We start from the raw sequence: 22,816 nt of genomic DNA on the forward strand, positions 1-22,816 counted from the left end.
AAGACTCGAGCTCCTTTCAATTCATCAAGAAGTTCATCCACCACTGGTATTGGGTACTTGTCCTTGATGGTGATGCCATTTAAAGCTCGGTAGTCGATGCACATCCGCCAAGTTTCGTCCTTCTTGTGTACAAGTAGCACCGGTGAGGAATAGGGGCGGCAACTTGGCCGAATCACCCCTGTTTCAAGCATCTCCTTTACGATCTTTTCAATTTCATCTTTTTGGAGGTGAGGATATCGGTACGGTCGAGTGTTCGCTAGTGGCTTGCCCGGAAGGATTGGAATTCGATGGTCATGTTGCCGAGAAGGAGGAAGACCGCGCGGTTCAGCAAATATGTCGGCAAATTCAGTAAGCAATTGGGCAAGATTAGGATCTTCAATTTCTATTTTCTTCTCTTCTGGTTGTGGCTGGGGATGCATCAAAAAGCCACCATTTACCTTATGCAAAACTTTCTCCATTCGTTGGGTCGAAACAGTGGTAACGTTGCTTCCGCGCTTCCCGCGTAGGATGATCTATTTGCCCTTACAATAGAATTTCATAATTAATTTAGAAAAGTTCCAAGAGACATCACCTAGTGTAGTCAGTCATTCTATACTAAGCACTGCCTCATAGTCATCGATTGGTAGGAGGAAGAAATAGGTGATAATTTCTTGGTCTTGTAGTAATAGTTTCACCTGCGGGCATCTTTGGTCGCACTTTAGGATTCTGCCATCGGCAACCTTTACATCGAACTTGCTGCAACCTTCAATATGCAGTGCCATCCGAGCAGCAACCTTGCTATTCAGGAAGTTATTAGTGCTACCTGTGTCGATGAGAACAGTGATCGGCTATTGTTTGAGAAGGCCTCCAACTTTCATCGTTTGCGGGTTTGAGTAGCCGGCTAGTGCATGTACCGTAATGTCGGTCGGTTGTGGCTCTTCTTCCATATCTTCTTCTTCATGTTCAAGGCTCTCTTCTAGATGTTCAATGACCTCTTCTTCTACTAGTTCAATCATAAGAAGTCTACCTTTTTTACAGCGATGCTCGCGGCTCCATGGCTCGTCGCAATGCCAACATAACCCCTTCGCAGATCGCTCCCGAAGTTCTTCTCTTGTTAACCTTTTCGGTGCAGGGACTCGGTTGATAGTAGTGGGGGCTGAGGGCTTTAGTATTGTAGGTCGTGGAGTGATCCTAGTCCTCCGGGCTTCATGGTTCAATCGCTCCTCTTGAAGTCGTGCGAAAGATATGGCTGCCATAAGCGTGTATGGTTGTCGTGCCTTAACTTCTCCCCGGATCTCTGGCTTTAAGCCCTCAATAAAGGTCCTCAATAACTATTTTTTAGACCAATCACGAGTTTGATTAGATAACCTTTCAAACCTGGTTTGGTACTCCTGAATGGTGGAGGTTTGTCGGATCTTTGCTAGTTGTCCGTCAATGTTCTCGTAATAAGTTGGTCCGAAGCGGATCAGTAGTCCTTCTTTGAATTGTCGCCATGAAAGGACTCCATAAGTGTGTTCAAACCAGTCAAACCATTGTATAGCATCCCCTTCAAGATGTATAGCTGTAATTTCCACCATGGATGCATCCGCAGTTTTATGGTACCGAAAATATCGCTCCGCACGCGAGATCCAACCAATTGGGTCTCCTTCTTCCCATCTAGGGAAGTCCACTCTCATAGCACGAATAGTTGGGGTCGGTCATAGAGCCTCTCCTCTCTTGGAAGTCATCTCTTTGGGCATGATGTGATTGGTTAGAGCTCTCTCTTTGATGTGATTTCTTCGGGCTTGGTGGTCGGCCCAAACTGAATTCGGTAAGGAGAGTTCGAATCTTCTCCTCCATTCGTGCCTCAAAGGCTTCAAATTTAGCATTGATTGCCTCCTCAGATGCCATAGTATATGACTCATGATGTTAAGATCTCTCTTTTGTTGACGGGTTAAAGGCATGTATAGGTTTGATAGAAATCAGTGAAAGTTTGCTGCAGAATTGTGTTGTCTTGTAAGAGCAGAATTATCGTCGAAGAAACAGTGGTTTCTCGACGAAATCTCCACCAAAAATTTGAGAGATTTGAGGAGGGAATTGACAGTAATATCTTAGTTTATATGACAGAGAAAATATAGTATCAAGATCAAACAAATAGTGTTATGCGATTGAAATTCTGCAATGTATCTTTCGTTGTAGAGATGAAAACTTTGTGACAAAAAGTTTATGCAGCAATATAGGAACAAAATTTTTTTTTTTTGGATTTTCGGATAGGGATAACTAAATTGCAGCAGCAGTAAGGTAGGAAACCAGAACCTGTTGCAATTCACGGGATGATCCGCTGTGGTGGAGATGATGGCGGAATTTGGCGATGATCTTTTAAGCAATTATGGGAATTGCTTTGGACAGTTGTGGAGGGTTGATGGATGGCAGTGGAAGGGCAGCGAGATGCCAAGAACGCTACTCTGATACCAGGTGTTAGAACCCTTGCAGATTCTAAACTTGGGGTTGATCTCTTTAGGGGATCGGCCTCCTTGGAACTCTATAGGGGTTCCTCCCTCCAAGTTGCTACTCAAAGGCTGCAGAAAAGATTCATCTATTGCTTAAGAAAAGAGAAGGAATACATGGCTATTTATAGGGCTTCTAAACCCTAACTCCTAATAGGACTCCTACTTAAGACTCTTACTTCTAACCAACTCCTAATATGACTCATACTTCTAATCAACTCCTAATAGGACTCATACTTAAGACTCTTACTTCTAACCAACTCCTAATAGGACTCCTACTCAAAACTCCTATTCCCTTATAACTCCTAATTCTTCTCTAAGAAAAAACCTCCTACATGAATGTCCCTCTCAATTAGGACTCTCCTAGCTAGAGTCCTAACAAGGGGTTGCAAAGACGCTCCTCAAATCGCTGCTCAAATTTTCTCGCTATATGCACTATGCAATAAAAAATCCTAGCATATGGCCCTTTGGTTCCCTGATATTTATAGTGGTCCCCTTTCAACTTAACTCTATTGAATTCTGCTCTATTGGGTATTGGATCTTCATCCAATTACCCAAGCCTCTCAGATTAATGGGTCTCTACCCAAGAATCTCTTATTAGCTCTTATTGGATCTCATCTATGAAATCTAATAATTCAAGGGCTTAATGGATATCTAATAAGATAGGGGCTCCGACGGATATTTCATATACAAACCTCTACTCGTCGCAACACTTACCATATGTGTATGACCCTCCAAGCCCAATATCAAGCTGGTTGTGATTCATACCTATCAGAATTCCTAGCTCAGTGAATTATTATCTCCATAATAATTCACTCGACTCATCGATTGTAGACGTACTAGCCCACTATGTCGCAGTCCCCAAACGATATAGGGGAATTCAATCCCTTGGACATATCTGTTTTCAATTACCGGGAATTCAATCCCGTGAAGAGTTGACCATTATTCTAAATGTCAATCTCAGATGATCGCTCCTCTGAACAACTCCTTTCCCTATATCTCAATACTTGTTTCCCCAAAATGGTTACGTATGCTAGCTACTCTCAACGCAGCCTCATTGGGTCCCTCACGTTTGCATGCTAAGTGTTTCTAAGTGTGCTTGTCCGACTTTGATATCATTTATCACAAGCTTAATTGATTTTACCAAAATTGTGTGACAGCCTTGCGTGTCCGTTCGCAAAGGGCCAAAACCTCTTATGGTCTCTTAAAGACCTATAAAAGAGAAGACATGTTAATAAATTTAATTCGAGATCCACAAACAATCATTTTAATAAATACTTGATAGACAATTCAAATTACAAATGTAAACTCTAAACGATCACGTGATAAAGGGTCCAAGGTGGTTCGCCATGACCAAAAATCCACAAAAGTGCCCATATGTCATTGTTGTGAAACAAAACAACGAATTAGCCTTAGACACTACCCAAAATGTCCAACCAACAATGTGTCACTTGAATAGCTCTTAGGTGCTATATTAATCGACACTCGAGACCAGCTAGAAAACCTTCAAAATACTTTATTTCTAAATAATTTTACCTTTACACGATAACAGTACATCAAACACCATGTTTATAACTTTATCTATGAAAATATGACATACAAAATAAGCTTAGGCAAAATTAGGACAAGGTGAGCAAGAACTTCCTCTAAGCCCTCATGTTATAGCATCAGTGGTGAGAACCAAAAATAAAAAAAAAGAGTATTGGATAATTTAACACAACCTTTCAACGAGAACATCCGCTCGTACAACAACTTTTACTGTCGAAACACATAATCCGAGACAAAGGACTTGGAACAAGACAACAGACTCAAATTAGATATGGAATACATCATCTTATTCAATTCATTATCCATGGCTTACTTATTAGCAGAAATCAAGATAACAGCATGACACCCAAAAGTGTCATTCACATTCAATCACTGAAAAGTAATAGCAAAAGGCTCATCTATTTAAGTGAAATATCTCATCACTATTAGTTCTCACTATTACTCAGTGTGTATGCCACATGGAAAAAATGGGATGGTGATAACCTTGTTCTTCAAGTTCCTTGCAGCCCAAGGGCAAATCCTTCTTTAAAAGCGAAGACCCCCATGCAACTTTCCGAAACAATAAATGTCAAGCATCTTAACAAATTGGTCACTACCTGCAACTCATTACTGTGTTTCCCTCTTTCCATCTTGTGGAGGCAGTGACATAAATTGTGTGATTTGTTGAACCTGACCAGGATCAACTCCAAACTTATTAGCAATGTCCTGGATATCCATGACTCCTGGGTGATCTACAGCTTTGCCCTGATGCAGGAGGATAATTTGACATACTTGCTCGACAGAGAGTGTTCCTGGGGGTAATGGTTTTTGCCCACTTGCTCCAGCTTCTTCTCTGGAACTACGAAGTTTTGGCATTGGTCTGTTATATCTTTCAACTATGCCAGCCTGCAATCAAGCAGAAGACTCAAACTTTATACAGTGACAATTTTTTTTTTTCTCTCAATGGTCATTGCAGGATGTCATTGGATGAGACCTAAAAGAATGTTAGACATGTCTCTGTGTATGATGGTTTATTAGTTTTCCTTGAAGAATAGATGTTTGACTAAAATTAGGTAGAATTCAGACAAATATACTTTCTGACCAACTATTTGCTATTGCAAATGCCAAAAGCAACCAGGCTTAGTTTCTGAAACTTTTTTTGGTTACAGTTCATGCCAAACAAAGTCCAAAAGGACCTTGATTGTTTACTAACAAATAGATCCTACAAACATGGCCACCTTAATTTGCAAACAGTAATAGGATGAGTTAAAATGAATGTCATTGCTACTAGGATGTGACATCCACAAGTGTCGGAGAAACCCACCAAAATAATCATGAACCCCTCAACAACAAGCACACATTAAATACAACCAACACACATCCAACACGAGGAGGCAGGCCAAAAATCACATGGGTTGGTCAGTCTATGGAGCATGTTAACAGGCTTGCCTATGGTGGAACAAGTCCAGCGTTTCTCTTGGAGAAGCCCTGAAGTTCTCTCAGAAACTATGAAAACAAATGAAAAAAATGCTCAAACAATTTACAAGTGGATATTAACTCTGAGCGATGATTCACTTATAAAAATTGAACACAGCAGCAGCCAGACAATATTTGAGTGACTAGGATGAATAGAACAGAAAAAGTGCAATTTTTACATGCTTTTGAGGAGCTCCTGATCCTAGATGTTCTGCTATTTTCTGATGTCTACCATAACAAAAATATCTGTGTCCACGTTACCATTTTATGCAGACAAGCATTGGCCAAGAGAATAAGATCATTTATTTCTGGAGTAAACTCGAATTTAGGCAACGGTTTCTATGATTTCAACATTTGAACAAGATGAATGTGCAAATAATTCCATGTACTTCAAATGATGCACGAGGCTAAGAGAACGTTTGTTTGTCTGTGAAAGTTCTCTGTGAATGAGAGCATAAACTAATAGCATTTTAACAAAGCTACAGGAACCGGTAGAAACTCCAGCTAAATATGTAGTTGTAACAATAAACTTCGAAAGAGAAAAGAATGGACCTAATTATTCTCACCTCACCCATCTCTAGTTTTCCTCCGGACCTTGATGTTATCTTTCCAAGCATATGTCTAAGCATTTCATCATATCTTGGATCCCGTTCTTCAAGGACACCACTCTCATCTTTAATCCTTTCAGTGACCTCTATAATAAAAATGCACATGAGGATATCATTACTGAAAGTGCCAGTTCAGACATGAAATAATTATATTAAAGTTATATCAAACAACAACAAAGGATCAAATAGTTTTAGTTGGCAAGTCAAGATAGATGGTATAAGGCCCAAGTCAAAACTAGATAATATAAGGCCTCACTGATACAAGGGAATCATTGGAAACATGTTTCCATTACAAGGTCAGAAATTAAATATATCAAATAAACATAAGAACTTTGTTACAAGTTTAGCCCAGCCAAGACCTGCCTTACTATAATTTCAATAAAAACAACTGATGGCCTCTAGTCATTAAGCCGTAGTTTCAATAGAAATCCCAATTTAACTATTACTACAAACTTTCTACTGTGTCAGGTTTGCTACCATGGTAGTCTCGATCAAACAAAATCATGGCACCATTTAAAAGTATTTTGACCTTTGCAGTTCACACACACACACACACACACACATGTATATATATATATATATATATATATATATATATATATATACAAATATTGAAATTTCGTACCGTACCGGAGATTTGAGACTCACTCGATATGGTACGATACTATATACCGAGTGATACAATTCGGTATACAGCTCGGTATATATAAAAATAAAAAAAAAAAAACCGACGACCCCGTCGCCCTTTTTGGTGCGTGGGGAGAAGAAACCTTCTTCTCCCCACGTGGGCAGAAAGCCGAGGCGACGTTGCCTCTCCTCTCCTCACACGAGGCGATGTCACCAAAGTAACGTCGTAAAAAAAACGAGGCAACGTCGTCTCGTTTACTTATATATATTTATATATAAATATAAATATATATAAGTAAAAAGAAATTTTTTTCTACGACATCGTCTTTATATATATATATATATATATATATAAGTAAAAAAAAAATTTGCCCGCTACGTCTCCTCTTTCTGCCTGCGACGTCGCCTCTCCTCTCCCCGCGATCGCGGATTCTTCTCCCCGCACCGAGAGAAGTCGCCAACAGACGAGGAGGGAGAGCGGCGTCGATCTCCAGGTTTTCCTCTCTCCCTTTTCTTTCTTCCCTCGCTTAATACCACCCTTCTCCCTTTCTTTCTTCTCCCTCGGTCACTGTGCAGGGTGGAAATAACCCCAATCGATGATACTGTCCGGTTGTGGGCGGTTTGTGTACCGATCTACTGGCGGATGGTAACGGACGGTATTATTCGAGTACCGACCGTATTATTCAAAATTAAAGACCTTGCATATATATTTGTATATATATTTGTATATTTATTTATATATTTGTATATATATTTGTATATTTGTGTATATATATATATTTATATATTTGTGTATATATATATATATATATATATATATTTGTATATGCATGTGTATATATATGTGCATATATATATATATATATGTATATATATACATACATATCTATGCATACATATATATATGCGCACACACACACATATATATATGTATGTATAAACAGAACTAAGCTAATTAATCCTTGGACAGACAATCAGGAATTAATTATCATAACCCTATGTTAAGGGCAACCTTCAGCTAGACAAATGATATACATACAACTGATTCCAAGAGAAAGTAACGTGGAAAAGACAAACTGACCTATACTACCCAACAATGCACCAATCATACGTGCCATTGCTCAAAGTGCAGTTAGTGGCTTGAGGATCATAATCTGTCGATAGTGAAATCTTGTAAAACTAAGTTTCAGTCATCCTAGAGTCCTAAGGGAAAAGGTTTCAGCTCATGTTGTTCCTTTCGGTGGCATATGATGCAGAACTGATTGGAATACCATTCTGAAGCACCAATACGGATGTATAAATTAAAAAAAAATTGTAATCAGAATGAACCTCATGGAGGAGAGGCTCGGAGTGGCATGCACAAATCAGGTGAAAAGAGGCATCAACATTTTCTCGTTCAGCAAACACAAACCAACATCACTTGTGACCTCCATTTTCTCTTCCTTGTTTGGAGAGCAACAAACTATACAGAAAATTTATTTCCACAATTCTCGATTCTGTTCGTGGATTGTAAAGAAACAAAATAGAAAACTAGTAGACAGATACTTGATTTTGGACCAGTAATGCATCAAATTTGCATGAAAACTGTCCCTAGAATAAAAGTTCCAATGAAAGTCTCCAAACAAAAGTCCTGAGAATTGCAAAAAGGAAATCTAATTGACCAACATGATGATCTATTATGTAAAATGCTGGTCATTATGCCTTCTAAGATCACACAATAGCTACAATCAGGAACTAAGAACAACATTTATTTGCTTCACAGAAATATAAGGTAAACTTACTATACCTTGAACTGACAAAATAGGGCCTAAAGACGGGACCATAAGAGTTCAAAATGTGGTTGCAGTAGAAGCTTAATAGCTAGTTATTGATGAACTGGTCAACTAAGGTTCCTAAGGCAACAACAAAAAAAATGGAAAAGAAAACAAAATGGTCCTTTTTTTAACTAAAGTACTTTTATCCAACCATACATGCTGATATGAATGAGTAAGTTGATTATAATTCTGCCAAAGACCCTTTAACTATTCATGGAGGACCAATGACAAGAGCTAAAGCTAAAAGCATGAAAGAAGCCTTAACTTGTTTATTGGAAGGCATTTGGAAGAAGCAAGCTGGTCAAAACTTGGTCAATGTTCTATGGATACAAGAAGAGCCTAAAATAGTCAACCTGATTCAAATAAGTCCACATCGTGAAGAGAAAGTCCAGCCTTGAAAGAATGATGAATTTTTAGCCCATTTTGAAGACTAAAGGTCATTCAGCCATATTGGACCATATTAAGAATTGTGGGTTTATTCATGAATAATCATTTAAATAAATTCAAGGTAGATTCATGAGTAATCTACATTCATGCATTAGGAATATGAATGTCATTTAATATATTTAATTGATTCATTCCCTTCGTACTTGGCTTTTGTACTATATAAACAAGGTTGACTCCCTTTGTAAGGAATACAATTTAGAAGTGTATTCAACTTTCAACACCGGTGAGTGTTTTGTTTTTAAGTTATTGCATGAACTTTGGACCTTATCAAGCTTTTCTGCTTGTGGCATTCAAAACCCAAAATTCTTTGTTTTTCCTTTCAACTTATCAAGCTTCTTAGTTTGTGACATTTTAAGGGAATCAAAGTGCTGTTCTAATTACTTCATCAAATTTTCACTGATAAAGTGATTAGAATAGTTTCCCTAACTTAAATCTTGAACGATCCTTCTTGTTTCAATTCGTTGGAGAAGGTCAATTTGCATTCCATATGTATTATAGCTCTTTAGCTATCGAGGTGTATGGTTGTTCAGTTAATGATTTCTATCATTTGGTATAAGAGCTCGAGTCAAGTTTGAGGTTTGCGTATCCATTTATTTGTTATCTTTTATATTTTCCTTTTCTCTCCATCTTCTTCTTCTTTTTGGACTATCTATAATTATTGTTCTTTCTTCATCTTCATTATTGTGCTTCTTGTGTTATTGCTATTCTTCTTTGTAATTCCGCACTTTATAGTATAAAAAAAAGGGATCAAAAAGTCAAAAAAAAAGGAGTGAAAATCAAAGGTCAAAAAAGAGAGAGAAAATCAAAGATAAAAAAAAAAGATATCAGAATTTTAAAAAAAAAATTTCGGATTCAAGGAATTCTTGCAAATTACAAGATTCTATCTTTGTTCATTTGAATTCCTATTTCGGTTTGGAAATCTTTCTTCATTCCAAAAAAATTTTCTTTGTTAAATTGATATTTGAATTCTAGTCTTTGCTTATGATTAAAGTGTATTACACACACCTTTAAATTGGCCTCCCTTTTGTTTGCTTTTAACCCTGTCCAATTTCACTATTTTTGAATTACCATAATTTGGATTGTTTGTTTAGGTACCTTAGTCAATCTAAGAACTCAAATAACAAAACAAGAGAGGTAAAAGACAAGAGTGGTGAGATCAGTATCTAGAAAAGCTAAAAATTGTGTGAAACATGAGTGGAGTGAATTAAATCTAGAGTGAAACACGTGAGGGAGTGTTGGTGAGGTTGTTCTAATGTTTTTTTTCAGGTTGTATACATGTTTAAAGATAAAGATGCGAGTTCTTTATTAAATGATCTTTTAGTTCAAGCAATGTAGCAACAATTTAAACGTATGTTCAAAGTGATAGGAGATGTAAGAGATCATCTAGAAAGGCATGATGATGCAATTAATAGATTGCAAGGTGAACCACGACGTGGGAGACAACCAACCTTTGTCAATGATAAATATGATGGTGGCGATGACGTGGATGATGACCAAGTTACTCTAATTAGTCAAGATGTTAATCCTAGGAGACAAACTAGGAGAGGACGTTTTGATGGTGTGGACAGAAACATAGGCAGCATCAAAATGAAAATTCCTTCTTTTCAAGGGAAGAATAATCAAGATGCCTATTTGGAGTGGGAACGAAAAGTGGAGATGATCTTTGAATGTCACAACTACTCTGAAGAGAAAAAGGTAAAATTAGCCGCTGTTGAATTTTTTGATTATGCTATTGTTTGGTGGGATCAATTATGTAAAGATAGGCGTAGAAATGGTGAAAGGCTCGTGGAGACTTGGTTGGAGATGAAACAAATCATGAGGAGATTTGTCCCTAGCTATTACTATAGGGATTTGCATCAATGGCTACAAACCTTGACACAAGGTTCCATGAGTGTTGATGAGTATCACAAGGAGATGGAGATAGCCATGAGAAGGGCTAATGTGAAGGAAGACCGTGAGGCCACCATGGCTCGATTCCTGAGTGGATTAAACAAGAACATTGCTGATCTTGTAGAGTTGCAACATTATGTGGAGATTGAGGACATTGTCACGACCTTAGCTGGAATTGCCTAAGGCGTGAGGCACCCATGCGGCCAAAGACGCGAACTTAGCTTGCGTTGCCTAAGTCGCGGGTCACCTTTGCGTTGCCTAAGGCGTGAGGCACCCATGCGCTCGAAGTGCTTGCCCGCTCTGATACCACAATGTCATGGCCTTAGCTGGAATTGCCTAAGGCGTGAGGCACCCTTGCGGCCAAAGACGCGAACTTAGCTTGCGTTGCCTAAGTCGCGCTTCGCCCTTGCGATATTGCTCCGCAAGGATCAGCTCACTTGTAACCTCTCGTAGGTCCCAAAGGACCCGTAAAAAGAGAAAGTTGATTAGTTCGAAAAAACGAGCGGCGGACAAGTCCCGACGTCTCGCGAAAAGGGGAAGCTTTACAAGCAATTCAGCGAGCACCTTGCGTGCACAAGAGAAAAGAGGGAGAGGGGGAAAACAAGGGCTTTAGAAGGTTGAACGAACAGCTGTAAGCCCACAAACAGCCGCTCACTTGGTCCCGGGCACGACAACAAGTTCCCGTCAAGGCAACGTGCGAACTTGCGAAAGAGTGTTCAACGCCCGATATATATCCAAAGCCCCATCCCGCCCTGTGCCACCTGGGGGGTTCAAAGGGGCTGAGATGGCTGACGTTTTGGTGAGCGGAGGCAGATTCCAGAAATCAGCCCGCGGCACGCGAAAACGGAGCTGTTTTGGGCTGTTTTGGGGCTGTTTTGCTCGGTTCGGTGAGCGGTCGCTTTGTAATGCTGCAACTTGTTCGAACTTACATTTTTACAAGCAAAATGACCCAAAACCAAGAGAAAACATGCTGTCAAGCAGCTGTACATGTAGGTGTGAGCGACGAACGGTTCGTTGAACGGAGTTGTTGCGAGTGCGCGACGACCGTTCGTGACATTCTCCCCCACTTAAACTGTCGACGCCCTCGTCAACGCTTGTTGGTAGTTGTTGATGATTTCTTCTTCATGTCGCAGGGCGTCTTCAGGCTCCCAACTGGCTTCAATTCGGGGAAGCTTTCGCCACTTCATCAAGTACTCTGTCTGCTCAGCTCCGTTGGGTAGCTTTATCTTGCGGTCCGCCAAAATGGTTTCAACTCGCTTCTCGTAGGAGGCTGTGATGGGAGGTAGCCGAGTTGGAACACTTCGGGAAGCATCTTGCGAATCCGAGTGGTAGGCTTTTAGGTTGTTGGCGTGAAGAACGTTGTGAATTTTGAACCACGTCGGCAGCTGCAACTTGTAAGAGACGTTGCTTACCCTGCTGATAATTGGGAAGGACCCTTCATACTTGCGCACCAATCCTTTGTGGACTTTGTTCCTAAAGAATTGGAGTGATGCCGGTTGGAGCTTTACCAACACCAAATCGCCAACTTTGAACTCTTGCGGTCGCCTTCCCAAGTCTGCCCACTTCTTCATCCTTTTTGCCGCCTTCTCCAAGTAAGCCCGCGCAATATCTGCATTTTGATGTCACTCCTTTGCGAAATGATAGGCTGATGGACTACTCCCAGTATACCCAATTGCCATGGTGTGCGGAGTCGACGGTTGTTGTCCTGTGATGATCTCGAAGGGGCTCTTGTTGGATGCAGAGCTCCGCTGCAAGTTGTAGGAGAATTGGGCAATGTCCAACAGCTTCACCCAATCTTGTTGGTTGGCACTCACGTAGTGCCGGAGATATTGCTCCAGGACCGAGTTTATCCTTTCAGTCTGGCCATCCGTCTGGGGGTGGAGGCTTGTAGAGAAGTATAACTTCGACCCCACCAATTTGAATAGCTCGGTCCAGAATCGTCCCAGGAACCGAGCATCTCGATCACTAATGATATTGTGTGGGACTCCCCAATACTTCACCACATCCTTCATCATCAGCTTGGCCGCCTCCTCTGCTGAACAGTGTAGGGGAGCAGCAATGAAAGTTACATACTTTGAAAATCGATCGACCACCACGAATATCGATCCGAGTCTCCCTACAAGTGGCAAGCTTGATATGAAATCCAAGGAAATGCTCTCCCACGACCTTTCTGGTACGGGCAACGGCTCCAAAAGTCCCACCGGCTTCCGCTGCTCCACCTTGTCTTGTTGGCAAGTAAGGCATGTTCGAACATATTCCTCCACATCAATCCCCATCTTCGGCCAGTAGAAGGCCCTCTCCACGAGAGCCAACGTTCTGTGAATGCCTAGGTGTCCAGCCCAAAGGGAATCGTGACACTCTTTTAAGAGTTCACGTCTCAAATTGTCCATTCGGGGAACATAAACCCTATTTCCTTTTGTGTAAACGAGTCCCTCCTGGACCCAAAATCGTCGTGCCTTGTCTTCTTTGATGAGCTGCATCAGGATAACTGCCTGGGGGTCACTATACAGTCCATCCCTAATTCTGGAAAGGAAGTTGGAGTGCAACTGACTTGCTTGGTTTCCGCCCTCCAATTGTGCGGCATTCACACGTTCCACCTTTCGACTCAATGCATCGGCCACGACATTTGCCTTCCCAGGCTTATACTCCATTGCCATATCAAATTCAGCCAGGAAGTCCAGCCAACGCGCCTGCTTTGGGGAGAGCTTCTTCTGAGTTTGGAAATAGCTCAGAGCGATGTTGTCCGTCCTCAGCACAAATCGCGATCCGAGGAGATCGTGTCGCCAACCTCGTAGACAGTGGATCACTACTGTCATCTCCTTCTCATGCACTGGATACCGCCGCTCGGTCTCGTTGAGTTTGCGGCTCTCGTAGGCCACCGGATGACCCTCCTGCATGAGTACTCCCCCAATAGCGAAGTCTGAAGCATCTGTATGGACTTCAAAAGGCTCCCCATAGTCTGGCAATTTGAGCACTGGTTCTTCCATAACAGCAACCTTCAGATCTTGGAATGCTATTTCACATTTGTCAGACCACTTCCAAGGCTGCTCCTTCTTCAGCAACTCCGTCAGTGGGGTTGCACGCTTCGAATATCCTGCTATGAAGCGTCAATAATAATTGACAAAACCAAGGAAGGATCTCAACTCTAGCACCTTCTTTGGAGTTCGCCATTCCGCAACCGCTTGCACCTTCGACTTATCCATCCGAATGGAGCCATCACCGATTCGATGTCCCAAGAATAATATCTCAGTTTGAGCAAAGTAGCATTTCTCCCTTTTCATGAACAAAGTGTTCTCTCTGAGAACCTTGAAAATCATCCGAAGGTGCTTGATGTGCTCCTCGAGCGTTTGACTGTAGACGACGATATCGTCCAAGTAAAGGACCACGAACTTATCCAAATACTCCTTAAATAGATGGTTCATGAGAGTGCAGAATGTGGTCGGAGCGTTGGTTAAGCCGAAAGGCATCACCAAGAACTCAAATGCTCCATACCTGGTTCACTGTCACTTTGTTGAGGGCTCGGTAGTCGACGCATAATCGGAGGCTCCCATCTTGTTTCTTCTGGAAGAGAACTGGAGCTCCGAAAGGTGCTTTAGAGCTACAGATGAGACCACCGCTTAACAGTTCACCTAACTGCTTCCTGAGTTCTACCAACTCTAGCGGGGGCATGCGGTAAGGTGGTCTCGCTGGAGGCTTCACTCCTGGCTCCAGCTCGATGCTGTGATCCACGCCTCTGCGTGGTGGAAGAGTCTTCGGTAACTCGGGTGGCATAACGTCCTTGAATTCTTTCAGGACGTTCGCCACCGCAGTAGGTTCTTGAATGGCCTTCTCGTTGAGTGGCTCTAGCTTCATAGCAGCCACGAATGTCAATTCGCCTTTTCGCACCCCTTTCTTCAGTTGTAATGCCGATATGTGTTGGGGCTCCTTGGTTCCTCTCCGAGAGACGGGAACCACGCAGGGGTCATAGCCTCCCATCATATATAGGGAGTTCAAGAACAGCATTGGCACCAACTTCGCCGCGTGCATAAACTTCATTCCAAGAATCACTTGGAAGTCATCCAATGGCACGGCCATCATGTTGGTGTTCCCGCTCCACGTCCCGATTTTGATGGGAACTCCCTTCGCCAACCCGGAGATTCGCCTGGCCTCCGAGTTCACCGCCTTCATTCGGCTTGGGCTCTTCTCCAAGATCAACCCAAGTCGCTGTGCTTCTCGATCGGCTATGAAGTTGTGGGTAGCGCCCGTGTCCACCATTGCACGTGTCGTTTGGCCATTTAGCTTGATGTCCACATACATCAGCTCACTACTTCCTGCTTTTTGTAACTTTGTCTTCATGTTCTCCCCCACTTGACCCCGCATAACATTCAACAAACGCATTGCTCCCATTCGGGGTCCTTGCGACTCCTCGTCGTCGCTGTTGGATTCAGAACTGCTCGAACTAAGAGCAACAGCTTTGCCCTTGTCCGATCGGGGGTGGATGGAAGCCGTCAAAGCATTGAGTGCCTGTTTTTTTGGGCACTCCCTCACCATGTGCGGTCCTCCGCACAAGAAACATCCTCCAGGTTTTGAGGTCTTGCCTTTCGGGTTTGGCCCTTTGTGGGAACTCTTCTTCTTTTGTTCGCCCCCGAGCTCCTTCCCTCGAGAATGTTTTGGAGGGCGATTGCCTGAAGATTGTTTCCTTCTCCCTGGGTCTTCGGAGGAAACAAAGTCGGTGAGTCTTTCTGCAGCAGCAATTGCCCCGACCACATCAGTAACATTCCTTCGATTTAGCTCCTGTTGAGCCCATGGCTTCAAACCATCGAGGAAGCTGAACAACTTGTCCTTCTCGGACATGTCCTGTATGTCCAGCATTAGTGCAGAAAATTGTTTCACGTAGTCTCGGATGGTGGTACTCTGGCGGAGTTGTCTCAACTTCCTTCTTGCGACGAACTCTGTGTTCTCCGGTAGGAACTGAGTTCTCAACTCCAGCTTCAAGTCCTCCCATGTGTCGACTCGACACCGACCTTGTTGGATCTCTTCCCAACGGGTTCACCACCAAAGTTTCGCATCTCCGTTCAGATACATTGTTGCTATAGAAACTTTGGTATCTTCAGAATCGGGCCTCGTAGCTCGGAAGTATTGTTCCATGTCGAACAGAAAGTTCTCGAGCTCTTTAGCATCTCTAGCCCCTCCATATCCATGAGGCTCGGGTGCCCTCAAATTTTGTGGCGGTGCAACGCGGGTGTTGCTTCCTCCCGCATTTAGTGTTCTTGTGAGCATGGCCACCTTTGAAGTGAGTTCTGCCACAACATCCTGTAAGTGTTGCACGGAGTCTTTGGTGTCATCAGACAGTCGGTCGACTAGGGCCTTGACCTTGTCGATCCTGGACTCCGCTTCCTCTTGCGAGCTCTCTACCCCAACAAGCCTTTGTTGGCCATGGTAGAGTTCCTCCATGCTCGCTTCAAGAACATCCAGGCGGGTTTCCGCCATTGTGAGTCTCTCCTTGTGACTCTTTTTCCCAGTTAGCGCTCCAGATTGCGCTTCCTCCGCTCGCGGAGAGTAGCCAACTTCTCGCTCATCATGTTCGCTGCCGTGCTCCTCTTGAGTGGCTCCAACAGCATGAGAGCGAGTGTGCACATGCAGCCCACCTGTGGCTGCTTGGGGCAAGGGTCCGGCTTGCCCCGTCTTGCTTGATTCGCCACGATGCTTTGCCATGGCGAAGTTGCGAAGTTCGTTCGCTGCTCGCTCGAAGTGCTTGCCCGCTCTGATACCACAATGTCACGGCCTTAGCTGGAATTGCCTAAGGCGTGAGGCACCCTTGCGGCCAAAGACGCGAACTTAGCTTGCGTTGCCTAAGTCGCGCTTCGCCCTTGCGATATTGCTCCGCAAGGATCAGCCCACTTGTAACCTCTCGCAGGTCCCGAAGGACCTATAAAAAGAGAAAGTTGATTAGTTCGAAAGAACGAGCGGCGGACAAGTCTCGACGTCTCGCGAAAAGGGGAAGCTTTACAAGCAATTCAGCGAGCACCTTGCGGGCACAAGAGAAAAGAGGGAGAGGGGGAAAACAAGGGCTTTAGAAGGTTGAACGAACAGCTGCAAGCCCACAAACAGCCGCTCACCTGGTCCCGGGCGCGACAACAAGTTCCCGTCAAGGCAACGTGCGAACTTGCGAAAGAGTGTTCAACGTCCGGTATATATCCGAAGCCCCATCCAGCCCTGTGCCACCCGGGGGGTTCAAAGGGGCTGAGATGGCTGACGTTTTGGTGAGCGGAGGCAGATTCCAGAAATCAGCCCGCGGCACACGAAAACGGAGCTGTTTTGGGCTGTTTTGGGGCTGTTTTGCTCGGTTCGGTGAGCGGTCGCTTTGTAACGCTGCAGCTTGTTCGAACTTACATTTTTACAAGCAAAATGACCCAAAACCAAGAGAAAACATGCTGTCAAGCAGCTATACATGTAGGTGTGAGCGGCGAACGGTTCGTTGAACGAAGTTGTTGCGAGTGCGCGACGACCGTTCGGGACAACATGGTGAATGTGGCCATGAAGATTGAAAGGCAACTCAAAAGAAAAGGCACAAGGTATGATTCAAAACCTTATTTGGGTTCTTCTTCTTCTTGGAAACCGAATTGGAGTAAAAAGGATGATAAACCCATTATTAAGCCTAAAATCGATGAAACTAAAGGCAGAAATGAATTAGACAACAAGGGTAAAGGTGAGAATCTATCTAATCAAACTAGAGGTATTAAGTGTTTTAAGTGCCTTGGGCATGGACATGTGGCACATGAATGTCCTAATAAGAGATTTATAATCATGAGGGATGGAATTGTGGAATCTGAAAGTGAGAGAGAGGATGATGATGACATTCTAGAGGATGCGAGTGATGTAGAATATGTTAAAGGTGAAAATCTAGTTGTTCAATGAACACTTAGTTTGCAAAATAAAAATGATGAACATGGTGAACAACGTGAAAATCTATTTCATACTCATTGTTTGATTGCTAACAAGTTGTGTAATGTGATTGTTGATAGTGGAAGTTGTACAAACGTGGCAAGCACCTTGCTCGAGGAGAAACTGAAATTATCTATTATCAAGCATCCAAAACCTTACAAGTTACAATGGTTGAATGATAGTGGTGTAGTAAAGGTAAATCGGCAAGTATCAGTTTCTTTTTCAATTAGTAGATATAAGGATAAAATTTGATGTGATATGGTACCCATGTATGTTGGTCATATGTTGTTGGGGAGACCTTGGCAATATGATCGAAGGGTAATACATGATGGGTTCAAGAATCGTTATTCTTTGATCATGGATGGACAGAAATATCAGTTGGACCTTTGCCTCCAAAGATAATTTTTGAAGACCAAATACGTATAAAACAACAATATAAGGAGCTTGAGTCTTCATTAACCAAAACTTTGGGGAGGGAACAAGAAAGAGAGAAAAAAGAAAATGGTGAGTTGAGTGGTAAAAATGAGAGTATTGGGAAACACAAGGGGAGAGAAAACAAGGAAAGCTTGAGTGGAAGAAAAATGAGTGTTTATGCCAAAATGAGTGATGTGAAGAAAGCCTTAACCATGAGAGGCAGCCCTTACTTATACTTATGTACAAGGATGTTTTGATTGCTTCTAACAAAATTGATAAGAGTTTGCCTAGTGTTATTGTTGATCTTTTGCAGGAAAATAAGGATCTCTTTCCCGAAGAAGTTCCTACTGGTTTGCCACCAATTAGAGGAATTGAGCATCAAATTGATTTCATTCCAGGTGCAAGCATACCAAATAAGCCAACATATAGATACAACCCCGAAGAGACCAAGGAAATCTAAAAGCAAGTAAGTGAGCTTATGAAAAAGGGGTATGTGTGAGAAAGCATGAGTCCATGTGTAGTTTCTGTTCTGTTGGTACCTAAAAAGGATGGATCTTGGAGAATGTGTATTGATTGTCGAGCCATCAACAAAATCACGGTAAAGTATAGACATCCTGTTCCTAGGCTAGATGATATGATGGATGAATTGCATGGTTCTTGTGTGTTTTTAAAAATTGATTTAATATTTGGATATCATCAAATAAGAATGCATGAGGGTGATGAATGGAAAACTGTTTTCAAAACTAAACATGGTTTATATGAATGATAGGTTTTGACTTTTGGTATAACTAACGCACCTAGTACTTTCATGAGATTGATGAATCATATTTTACGTGCTTACATTAGAAAGTTTATAGTGGTTTATTTTGATGATATACTTGTGTATAGCAAAACTTTAGATGAGCATATAACACATTTAAAAACTGTTTTTGACGTGCTTAGAAAAGAAAAGTTGCATGCTAATATAAAGAAATGCACTTTTTGCACTAATGAAATTACTTTTCTTGGATATGTTGTTAATGATAAAAGAATACATGTTGATCAAGAAAAAGTGAAAGTAAGTAGGGAGTGGCCAAAACCTACAAGTGTTAGTGATGTTAGAAGCTTTCATGGTCTTGCTAGCTTTTATAGAAGATTTATTAAGGATTTTTCTACAATTGCTGCACCATTAACTGAATGCATCAAAAAGAATATGGGATTTAGATGGGGTGAAAAACAAGATGATGCTTTTAACTTGCTTAAAGACAAACTCAGTTCAGCACTTTTGCTTGCTTTATCGAACTTTGCTAAAACTTTTGAGATTGAGTATGATGCGAGTGGAATAGAAATTGGAGGAGTCTTAATGCAAGAAGGCAGACCCATTGCGTTCTTTAGTGAGAAGCTAAGTGGAGCAAGTCTTAACTACCCGACATATAACAAAGAGTTTTACGCTTTGGGAAGAGTGTTAGAGACATGACAGCACTATCTTTGGTACAAGGAATTCATTATATACATCAATCATGAGCCCTTGAAATATCTCAAAGGCCAAGGAAAGCTAAACCGTAGGCATGCAAAATGGGTGGAGTTTATTGAATCCTTTCCATACATCATCAAGTATAAACAAGATAAGGAAAATGTGGTTGTCGATGCTCTTTCTAGAAGGTATGCTCTAATTTCTCAACTTGATGCAAAATTATTGGATTTTGAGTACATTAAAAATTTAAACAATTCTGATCATGATTTTGCTAATGTTTATGAGGTATGTGAGAAAGGAGGTTTTAACAAGTTCTTCAGGCATGATGGTTTTCTTTTCAAAGAAAATAAGTTGTGTGTTCCTCAATGTTCAATAAGAGAATTACTTGTGAGAGAGGCACATAGTGAAGGTTTAATGGGGCATTTTGGGATTAGAAAAACTTTAGATGTGTTAAGCGATCATTTCTTTTGGCCGTACATGAAAAGAGATGTTGAGAGATTGTGTGAGAAATGCATTACTTGCAAACAAGTTAAATCTAAAGTAATGCCTCATGAATTGTATACTTCTCTTCTTATAATTAGTGAGCCTTGGGTTGATATATCCACGGATTTTGTCTTGAGTTTACCTAGGTCAAATGGAGGGAGAGATTCTATTTTTGTTGTTGTTGACAAGTTTAGTAAGATGGCACATTTCATTCCTTGCCACAAAACATATGATGCAACTCATGTTGCGAGGCTGTTCTTCAAAGAAATTATAAGATTACATGGCATTCCAAAGACAATTATGAGTGATAGAGATGTGAAGTTCCTCAGCCACTTTTGGAAAACACTTTTTAGCAAGTTGGGTACAAGGTTGTTGTATTCTACCACTTGTCATCCACAAACAGATGGATAAACGGAGGTGGTAAATCGAACTTTATCAACACTTTTGAGGGCCATAATTCAAAAGAATTTAAAAAATTGGGAGGAATGTTTGCCACATGTGGAGTTTGCTTATAACAGAAGTGTGCATGCTACAACAAACCATTCCCCATTTAAAGTTGTGTACGGGTTCAATCCATTAACTCCTATGGATTTGCTACCTTTACCTTTGGAAAATGCCAATTTGGATGGTAAGCAAAAAGGTGATTTTGTCAAAGCATTGCATGAAAGAGTCTGGACACAAATTGAAAAGAAAACTCTACAATATGAGAAACAACACAATAAAGGCCGAAAGCAAGTAGTATTTAAACCTGGTGATTGGGTTTGGGTACACTTGAAGAAGGAAAGATTTCCTAACCAAAGTATAAACTAATGCCAAGAGGAGATGGTCCATTTCGAGTCTTTCAAAAAATCAATGACAATCAATGTATACAAGTTGGAACTACTAGGTGAGTATGGCAATGTTAGTGCAACCTTCAATGATTCTGATTTATCTTTATTTGATGCAGGTGATGAAGGCGCTAATTCGAGAACGAATCCTTTCAAGGAAAGGTGGAATGATATGAATGAGCAAGTTCATTATAATTTTGCCAAAGACCCTTTAACTATTCATGGAGGACCAATTACAAGAGCCAAAGCTAAAAGGATGAGAGAAGCCTTAACTTGTTTATTGGAAGGCATTTGGAAGGAGCAAGCTGATCAAAACTTGATCAAGGTTCTATAGATACAAAAAGAGCCTAAAATAGTCAACCTGATTCAAATAAGTCCACATCGTAAAGAGAAAATCCAACCCTGAGAGAATGATTAATTTTTAGCCCATTTTGAAGAATAAAGGTCATTCAGCCATATTGGATCATATTAGGAATTGTGGGTTTATTCATGAATAATCACTCAAATAAATTCAAGGTAGATTTATGAGTAATCTATATTCATACATTAGGAATATGAATGTCATTTAATGTATTTAATGGATTCATTCTCTTTGTACTTAACCTTTGTACTATATAAACAAGGTTGATTCTCTTTGTAAAGAATATAATTCAAAAGTGTATTCAACTTTCAACACCGGTGAATATTTTGTTTTTAATTTCTTGCACGAACTTTGAAACTTATCAAGCTTTTCTACTTGTGGTGTTCAAAACTAAGAAATCTTTATTTTTCTTTTCAACTTATCAAGCTTCTTAGTTTGTGACGTTTTAAGGGAATCAAAAGACTGTTCTAATTACTTCATCAAATTTCAATTGATAAAGTGATTAGAATAGTTTCCTTAACTTTAATCTTGAAAGATCCTTCTTGCTTAAATTCGTTGGAGTGGATCAATTTGCATTCCATATATATCGTAGCTCTTTAGCTATCGGGTGTATGGTTGCTAAGTTGATGATTACCATCACATGCCCTAATTGGATCATGAAACTTTCAAGAAAGAACAACAAGAAGTCGGGCGCGCTGTCCTTTGCAGCATCGCAACATGAGGTAAGCATATACCAAGCACTCCTTATGCCAATTAAGTGAATCCCAAATTTGCGCAAATTCTTCCAAGGAGATATTTTTTGGAGGTCGACGGGCTATCTTTTTTAACAAGATCAAAATCCAAAAGCTAAATAATAGAGAAAGAAAAAGGATTGTTTTTTGCTTCGGCGTCAATCAAAGTGAAGCAGAAGAGAGTAATGAAGCGGAGAAGGAAGGGCATCGCGAACCTGCACCGGCGATGCCAAGAGGATCTTGGCCGTCAATGGAGGCAGCAGGGGGGTGGGGCGGGTCCACGTTGGCCGGCCGTGGGGATCTCTGGACCGGAGGAGGCGGAGGGTCGGGCCGGCCGCCTCGCACGCTTCCTGTAGCTCGCCGCAACGCCTGCCCCATTCCCCTTCTCCCTCTCCTTATGTCTTCTCTCTTGGGACGACCAGTTCCAACCACTGCCGCCGCCTCCGCCTCCGCCTCGGTAGCTTTGAGTCGGCAGACGGGCGTCTCCTCAATAGAGCATTTTGGTGGCAGGTTCAGTAATCCGACACGACACGATCCGACCCGAGCCTGCTCGACCTATCCGACCCGACCCGGAAACCTGACCTATCCCACCGAACCCGGCATGTAGAACATACATGTAGATCTTTAAGTATCTATGATTCCAAAACTCTTGAAATAACATATTTGCCCTGTCAAATTTTAAAATATAATATATATATATATATATCATAAATATCATTTATATATATAAATAAGTTGTCATGGATTTATATATTACCTTCAAATATTT

At 41.5% G+C, this 22,816-nt stretch overlaps 1 protein-coding gene across 1 annotated transcript; it reads right to left on the bottom strand.

Moving 5' to 3' along the window:
- Positions 1 to 4,152: 4,152 nt before the first annotated feature.
- On the bottom strand, positions 4,153 to 22,547 carry LOC103974411 (uncharacterized). The gene is made up of 3 exons (XM_009389233.3): positions 22,263 to 22,547; positions 6,035 to 6,162; positions 4,153 to 4,898 (listed from the first exon to the last, which is right to left on the bottom strand). Exons 1-3 carry the CDS (start codon positions 22,423 to 22,425, stop codon positions 4,620 to 4,622), a joined length of 570 nt encoding a protein of 189 aa, XP_009387508.1. The 5' UTR covers positions 22,426 to 22,547; the 3' UTR covers positions 4,153 to 4,619.
- Between the last annotated feature and the right edge of the window lie 269 nt (positions 22,548 to 22,816).

Source organism: Musa acuminata, chromosome BXJ1-4 (genome assembly GCF_036884655.1).
Source record: "Musa acuminata AAA Group cultivar baxijiao chromosome BXJ1-4, Cavendish_Baxijiao_AAA, whole genome shotgun sequence".
Taxonomy (NCBI): domain Eukaryota; kingdom Viridiplantae; phylum Streptophyta; class Magnoliopsida; order Zingiberales; family Musaceae; genus Musa; species Musa acuminata.

Excerpts from the sequence above, each read along its gene's own strand:
- LOC103974411 (XM_009389233.3), bottom strand. The coding sequence starts at position 22,425 with ATGGGGCAGGCGTTGCGGCGAGCTACAGGAAGCGTGCGAGGCGGCCGG. Across the intron at positions 6,163-22,262 it reads TCTTGGCATCGCCGGTGCAG|AGGTCACTGAAAGGATTAAA; the intron begins GTTCGCGATGCC and ends TTTTTATTATAG. Across the intron at positions 4,899-6,034 it reads GAAAACTAGAGATGGGTGAG|GCTGGCATAGTTGAAAGATA; the intron begins GTGAGAATAATT and ends GCTTGATTGCAG.